The sequence below is a fragment of the Meleagris gallopavo genome, chromosome 14 (assembly GCF_000146605.3).
Source record: "Meleagris gallopavo isolate NT-WF06-2002-E0010 breed Aviagen turkey brand Nicholas breeding stock chromosome 14, Turkey_5.1, whole genome shotgun sequence".
Lineage (NCBI taxonomy): Eukaryota > Metazoa > Chordata > Aves > Galliformes > Phasianidae > Meleagris > Meleagris gallopavo.
This window is the reverse complement of record NC_015024.2, coordinates 3,660,337-3,668,793: the sequence shown is the minus strand read 5'-3', so window position 1 is coordinate 3,668,793 and position 8,457 is coordinate 3,660,337. Positions and strand designations below refer to the sequence as shown.

Sequence of the window (8,457 nt, the reverse complement as noted above, 5' to 3'; positions counted from 1 at the left end):
TTAATGTAAACAAACAATCCATCCAAGACATGAATTAAGCTTTCATCTTCTGCATGACCCAGCCATCAACGTTGGTAGAAAATGTTACATTATCAGAGGAAGTAACTCTATATCTGCTAGGGTAACAAGGAGACAGTATCCTCTGTACAGACCTGAAGAAAATTAACTGTTAGCCCACACACCTTTGTAGCCTTGTAGTACTGCAAAACATTCTCTTAGTTTTTGCTGCATTTGAACAAGCTACTGTTTAACTGCAGTGATAGTTTTAGGAATGGTCAAATCCACAGAAGTAATAAAAGCTAGAAACATTTCAGCAGAGAGGCTGAAATCTTTACTTGCAGTCCTCAAAACATCTATGGATTTGAGTTTGCTTCCAATCACAAATAAAAAGGGCTAGGACTTCCAGTCAAAGTGATGGAAAAGACATAACAGTACTAGCTAGAGGAAGGAGAAAAGAAAAAATTTACTCCTTTCCAAAAACACGCTTGAAGACATCCCTTTTGGGATTTGTGCATTCATTTATGCACACAAATCCAGCTTGTGCCCCGCTACTAACCTCTGCTGGCATTTATAGAATGCCAGTCTAGTCTGCAGTGCAATACATAGCAACCGGTGTATTCCTCATCGTGATTAACTCTTAGAGCAATTGGCCTGAAGAAAACACAAGGCACTGATAACTCATGCATTTCATAGGTTTCTTCCTCTCCAATCTCCAAGAATGAAGGGATACCTTTTTTTTGTTGTTGTTACTTCTTAAATTAGAATAATTAAAATGTCTGAAGATACTGTGAATACAGTTGAAGACTGTGGTGAGGTTATACGCTTATCAAAGGAAATACTTAACATTAGCTTGACAATTAAGTAATGCACTATTCGATTCTACTTGAAATTAGATGACTACTCACAATAATTACCACTCTGATTCATAAATTGTCTCAAGAATAGATGCTAATAGTTCAAAAAACTTTTCACCCCAACTAGCCCTTTCCACAATAAATTGTATTTATCGTGACCATAACTTAAAGAAGTGTGAATTGCAGTTTCAACCCCGCAAAAAGCAAAGTGTACAGAAGCATCCAAATAGTGATGTTGTTCAGAAGAAAACTAGTGCCTCCCCCATCCTCCACAGGCATCAAGTAATATAACTGTAAGAAACCTGGTCATTATGCAAATCAATTCAGTCCTGTGATTGATTATTGCAGTCTGAAAAGCTTCATCACTATCTCTGAGTTCTAAAATTAACAGCTAGCATCTGCCCTGTCCAGTTTAGCCCATCAGCTTCCTTTTAACTTTGTTTTTAGAAGAATCTTTCAATAAACTTATGATTATTGACATTAGCATTTATAAAGGAGTGAAATAATATCACGAGAACAAGACTTTTAGCTAAGTGAAATAACACTTCTGGAAACAGTTATCTGCAGGTTGACATACTGCACAAATTAACTAGCCTGGTAATAAATTTATTACGTATTAACTACTCTGTGATCTGCACTGTATATTTTTAAGCACAGAGCTCTACTGTACCTGATGCATCTAAATTATAGAATTTTTTTCAGATGGTCATTTTAATGCAAAGCCAATCCCAATATTTGAAGTCTGTTCTTTCATTTCTCAATCAGTTTGTCATATCCATTCTGAATTTGGAACCCATGCAACAGTGTACCTTCTTAAATTTTAACAAGGGAATTATCATGGAAGATAGGGAAAAAAGAGGGAGGTGGTACAAGACAACCACCATGGCTTCAACAAGTGCAAGTCATGCCTGATCAACTCAGTGGCCTTCTGTGATAGCATAACAGAACTTCAGTAAAGCTCTTGATGTGGTCCCACACAACATCTTTCTCTCCAGTTTAGGAAGATATGAGTTTGAGAGATGGAGCGTTTGATGAATGAAGAACCGGTTGCAAGACTGTACCCAGAGTGGTGGTCAGTGGTTCATTGTCACTGATCTCCATTCAGACAAGTGGGGTCCCCCAGGAGTCAGTACTGAGATCAGTACACTTTACCGACTTCAACAATGACACTGACAGCGGGATCGAGTGCTCCCTCCGCAGTTTGCAGATGACACAAAGCTGTGTGGTGCAGTCAACAAGCCTGAGGGACAGCATACCGTCCAGAGAGACCTAGACAGGCTGAGGAATGGGCCCAGGTGAACCTCATGAGATTCAATAAATCCAAGTACAAGGTTTGCACTTGGATCGTGGCAACCCCCGCTATCAATTCAAGCTGGGAAACGTAAGGCTAGAGCACAGCTCTGCTGAAACAGACTTGAGGGTACTGGTGGATGAATGGGAAGTTGGACATGAGCCAGCAATATGCCTTCGCAGCCCAGAAAACCAAATGCATGAAAAGAAGTACGACCAGCTGAATAAGAGAGGTGATCCTGCCCCTCTTCTCTGCTCTAGTTGGACTTCACCTGTGTCCAGGTGTGGAGTCCTCAGTATATTAGAAACACTGACCTGGTAGAGGGAGTCCAGAGGAGGACCATGAAAATAATCCAAGGAATGGAACAAGTCCCCCATGAGGCTAGGCTGAGGGAGCTAGGGCTGTTCAGCCTAGAGATGAGAAGGCTCCAGGGAGAGCTTAGAACAGCCTTTCAGTAGGCAGGGGTGGGGGGTAGGAGGGGTAGGTAGGGCTGCAAGAAAGGAGAGACCCTTTAGCAGGGTCTGCTGTGACAGAAAAAGAGGAAACTGTTTCAAACTAAGAGGAAAGATCTAGATTGGATATAAGAAAGAAGGTGGGCTATTTTTTGTTCATTTTTATACATGCAATAAACACAGTAATGTTCATGTTGCCCAGAGAGACGGTAGATGCTCTGCTCCCAGAGACATTCAAGATCAGGCAGGACTGGGCTTTGAGCAACCTGACCTACCTGTAGATACATTCAGTTTTCAAGGATGGAAAGTCAAGCACTACTTTTGCTTGGGCACCAGAAGCAGATAAGTTTGATATCACAAGCTACTTTGGTCAGTAAACTATTAATATTATGAAGAGCTTTTCCACAAACTGCAAAAAAACTCAAATAACAAGAAGTTGTTCGGAAGGTTTTTGTTTTTTTTAATGACTTCAAGAAGTCTGGAATGTGCATTTTCATACCCGATTGTAACAGAAGTTAGAGAAAAAGTTAATCTGATTATCAGCCTTTATGGTTTCATAATTCATTCCTAACTCAGCCTAAATCAGGTAGTCAAATACATCCAGAATTTGAAGGATTCAAAATGCACTGTAACAGGAATCCAAGTTCAGCTAAAGAATCTTTTTCAGCTTCATTTTTAGAGAATTCTGAGAAAGAATGCATTTGAAATGCTCCTGTACATTGGTTGCAATAACTCTGACCTGGAAAAATCAGACAATCTCCCAAAAACGATACTACAAAAATACTAAACAAAAAACAGAACAGCAAACAGGACACCTAGACACACAGGGAGATAAGACTTAGCTCCTTAGCTAATCAACTGAACATTGCCTGCTTCCTTAGATAGCTGGAGATACTTACAGTTGCCAAGTTTTGAATATAATTGAATAAGTAAATAAAAACAGTGAGCAAATAAGGCTAGTACTGGAGAAAATACTTTGTTCATTTACTCTAAATATGCCCCTTCAATTTAAAGAAAAAACAGTTCAGTTTCAGCTGTCTTAAAGAACCTTAATTTGTGTTAAAATAAAGTCATAGAAATAAGAGGTGCCACATAAGAAAATCTTCTTTATATAAAAGATTGCCTCGGAAGTGGATAGAGTAGGCATATTCTAATTTAACAGACTGAGTGCTTAGGTTATTCTGGTTTTAAAGAAAAGAAACATCAAGACTTGTACAGATTTAATATTGTTTTAATACATTATTTACTGAAACAATAACTACCACCTGGTAAGACTATGATAACTTACTTAGCAAGGCTAAGGGGACCAGAGGCAAAGACAATAGCATATGCTAATGTTCAAGAAAATTATGTCAAACGCAGAGTTCTCCCTTGGAGAACAGTCTTAACTTATAGCCTTTTCAAAGGTAACTATTGCAGTTTGGGAAAATAAACAACTCTAACTACAGTCCCACAAGAATGCTCTTCCAAATAATAAATAGGTAATTAGAATGGGCTCTCAAGAATATTTAGTAACCAGAAACTCTGTAATACACCCCTTTAAATGAAGAAGAGGTACTTTAACATTAAAGTAACATTCCAGTTCTGTGACTGTCTTAATACAAACTGTGCCTTGCAAAGAACAAGTACGCAACTACACATGTACTAATTAAATATTTATAGTAAGAAAAAAATGTGTCATCACAAAAGCAGTCCATATTTTTGTGAAGAGAATTCTCTTCTATCACTCTAGCTAGAAACCAGAATCAAGGAGATGCAAGAGTGTTAAGCTTTCTTTTTCTAACTGAAAAACTGACACAGTCCATTCAAATATAATGATATACAGACTCCAAAATATTAGTTAGCTCAGATGAAGATGCAACTGTTATGGAAGAAAAGAGAGCAAACACCCTGGGAAAACAAATAGACCAAAAAAAAAAACAAAAACAACCCAACAAACACACACCAACAAAACAACCACCACCAAACAACAAGAAACACTTAAAATCATCCTCTTTCACCTCTGCCTCATTAGTATGTATTTGAGGTTCTTTCCTCCAGCAGCAGGAGCCAAGATCCCAAGTAAGTGGCACACTTTGTTCTGTGTTCTTTCAGAATATGGAATTCTTTTCCTTGAATCTTCTAAAAAGAGTTAAACTTCTCATCTTGAATCTTTCGACTATATAAGAAAATTTCCAACTGAACTCCTATCACTAAGTGCTATCAGTTTATAAAATACCTAATAACCTGTAAACAATAAAAATATTGGAAGATAATGAACAGTCAGATCAAGCAGATTGTTTATGTGCACTTACTCCCAGAATTCCATCACCGGAGACGTAGCATTTTGCAAAGAGATTTGACTGCAGTTGCTCATATTAAGTTTTTGAAATTCCACACAGTTTTCTATAAAAACAACAACAAAATTATTATATTGATGTATGTACATACATTTCTTCTGGTCCATCTTCTTGTTTGTGCATTTGTAAAGCCACTTACTATATCATACTCTGTGTGGTTAAAAGGATTTCTAGATATTCTAAAATCCTACAGCTGCTACTTCTGTAATAGTATTTTGATCACCAGATCAGAGGCCTAAGCTAGAAAAATATCTATGCAGTACACTACACACTCCTACACTTTCTAAATGCACTTTGGCAATGACAAGGGCCAATTAAACATCTGAGGCTAAACGAAGAAACTTTGAAAAATTGAGGCAATCCTTCAGGAACTACAACATAATACTTCTTCAAGTGGTTGTTCAATGGCCAATGGCAACAATTGGCTGACGAAACAACCAGCAACAAGACTCCACTTTGCTTTAATAGAGCAAGTGGAAAGGCACTCCAACTTGTATCTAAAAAAGAAAAAGAAGAGCTCTTCTCTTGAATTCACTTACTGTATTCTGGGAGAATGGATACGGTTGAAAATGAGAGTCCTGGGATTTAGCTAGAATATTTTACAGAAATAACAAAGGCCGAAGCATTCTTTTCACAACTGACATTACATGTCACAGGAACAAATGCTTATACAGTGACCTAAATCAGAAAGGTATGAGTAAGTCTTCACTGCACGACCCGTGCAACATGGTCTAGGGAGCCTGCTTTGGCAGGGGGGTTGGACTAGATGATCTCTAGAGATCCCTTCCAAGTCCTACAATTCTGTGATTCATTTTATCACAGTTTGACGTGATCAGCCCATTCCCACAGACTTTTCTACCACAATAGTTGTGTTTTCGACACTAATTCATTTTATTACTTGGAAGTCATTATTTGTACAGCAAGTATTCCCACCGAGGTCATACCTGTATTCCATTCATGCCCACATGTAGCCCAGGGAAGCTCTGTAGTAAAGCAGTTGAATAGATAGAAGATAGCCCATGCTAAAATAATGATGTAATATACATTTAGATGTGCCTCTATAACTTGGGTAGCATATCCAATGCCTGGAGAGGAGGAAGAGAGAACAAAGAATTCTTACTTTTCAGATAATTTGAGAACAAATGTTTACTACTATAAGTACATCCTAACTTTTGTAAGATTTTTTCCTTCATTTAAAATTTAATGCAGTAGAACACAGAAAAGGTTGTTACCTTCAAACAAAGGGCAAACTTTCCTCCAGCACGTAATGCCTCCTTCACTGGTAAACTGTCCCAAGGCTGTCTCCAGGAAAAAAACTGGTATCCCACAGCAAATAAAGAAAACCACATATGGGATGAGGAAAGCACCTATGAGTAAACATTGTGGTGATATCAGTTACAACGAACACAGTTCCTTGACAACTTAGTGAAAAATTTATTTTCATTCTTTAGCTAATTCTCTCAGGTGCAGTGCTAAAAGTGCAAAAAGTGTTTACTTCTGGCACCAAATATTAAAAGTTAACTCTTAAGCCATTATCATGGACTGAAAACAAAGAACCAGTACAAAAACCACCCCTATCCCCAGTCAAAACACAAAGCATACTGAGGTTTTTCAGGATAGGCTTAACTGCTGAACTTTCTTTCAAGCACAGGAAAGATCACATTCTTGCGTAGCCACACCATTCTGATCTGATTATCATCAAATTATTCTACCCTCTCTTCCCATCTTTTCTCAGGAGAAAAGCAGGGATGAAGCAGCATTATGGAAATGAAATCCAAGTACTGTGATGTTATTTAGATAAGACCAATGATGAGGATCGTAAGAAGGGAATGACAAAATACACCTTAGGACTTCTTACACAGAGAAAGAAAACAGGACTTGGCATTGTCATCTAGAAATTGTAGGAAATTTACAAAGCATCAGCTTTTTTTCCTTACATGCTGACAGTAAACTCCAGCAAAGATAGTGAACAGTACAACTTGGAGCCTTCAACAAAATACTGCTTTCTGCTCTTATTAACACAGAGCAGAAATTCTGTATTATTTCATGATTAACCATGTTATTAGGTATGGCAGCCAGAGAAAGTGACTGAAGTGTGAACAAAGAAGTGACAGAAGATACCTGTTAAGCACAATGTAACTTGCTAATACAGTAGATTTTAAGTATTCAATTTAGAACTGAACCTAGATAACAAGGAATGAAACACAGCCTTTCCACTACACAGAGACCCCATCAACATACAAGGCCAAAATAATTTCTTTCCTTCATTCCCCTAGTACTCAGATTTCCTAATAAACCAAAGGATGAGATAGAAAGCAACTAACTATACTGATTTAGGTGGAAACAAGGAAGAATACAAATACCAGGAGAAAACAGTAACTATTTGGGCCATTTTTACTGACACCAGTAAACAAAGTTTCACCGGTTTAATCAGACAGACACAGTGAAGCACTACACAAAAGTTTTGATAGATGCAGTAACTGCATACATCAATCAGTTCTTCAGAGCACTAACATTTCTACTTCAACAGGAGTTGAAGATTGATCTGATCATTAATGAACAACACCTGTAATGCTAAACTTCTATCAGAATCTCACTACAAACAAAATATTTCTGAATATACTTACGGAAAATTTCTACAATTACAAGGCAAATAAATATCCTGGATCATTAAAAAGATGGGGAAAAAAAAAATACCCACAATCTGCAGTAATTGTAATACTTCAATCACTGTGATTAGAAAGGCAGATCAACTCAATACACCTGCTTTGATTTGCAGGTTCTTATTCAGAGATGTCTTCGTGAGTGACCTCTTAGCTCAGCCACTCCATTTGCTTATAGCTCAATCTCAGCTGCGTCTCAAGCAATATCTTTGTAGACTTCAAATAATGTAACCTGAGCATCCAAAATGATGGTTTCTACATATGATTCAACATGCAAATGGTTTGAAAGACAACAGGCCATGATTTGAGAACTGCTGTCCAGCATGAAAACAAGTTTAGCTCACTCACATGGACAAGAATAGTGAGTTTAACACAGCAACTTAATGAAACTTATTATAATGGCTTAGATTTTTTTTTTTTTTATATTCCTCTACAACAGATACCCACTACAAGGAAAAAACAAAAGGATACCAAGTTTGTCCTGCTCCGCAAACCAAACTAGTTTCCTATGAATAATCTAATTACAAGAAACATAACTAGAAATAATTAAAAAATAAATAATAATAAAATAAAACAAAAAAAAAAATAAAAAGCAAGTAGTCCATAAGAAGCAAATACAGAAATAACAGAAGACTAATAGCCTACCCTATCTGTTGATAGTGCCAGAGTATCCATGCTGCTTCTGAATTTGTTCTGTACTAGCAGGCATTCTATTTCGTAACTAGCTCATATACCTCTTTATTATGATTACATATTATACATGAATATTCCCTAGTATTTACATTCAGTGCAACAATTTGTCATTAAGACCCAAAAACCTAGACCCAAGTCTTAGTTCTAGTTCAGCATTACTTAGAG

General features: G+C 37.2%; 1 protein-coding gene across 2 annotated transcripts in view; it reads right to left on the bottom strand.

Annotated features, from left to right (window-relative positions):
• The window catches only part of SLC6A11 (solute carrier family 6 member 11), a 91,309-nt gene that overhangs the window by 73,525 nt on the left and 9,327 nt on the right, over window positions 1-8,457 (bottom strand). For both annotated transcript variants that reach the window (XM_019620012.2, XM_010718410.2), the window contains exons 3-5: window positions 6,169-6,303; window positions 5,881-6,021; window positions 4,892-4,982 (exon numbers count right to left, since the gene is read on the bottom strand). In XM_019620012.2, the coding sequence (XP_019475557.1) occupies window positions 4,892-4,982; window positions 5,881-6,021; window positions 6,169-6,303 (367 nt within the window). The remainder of the gene's footprint in view (window positions 1-4,891; window positions 4,983-5,880; window positions 6,022-6,168; window positions 6,304-8,457) is intronic.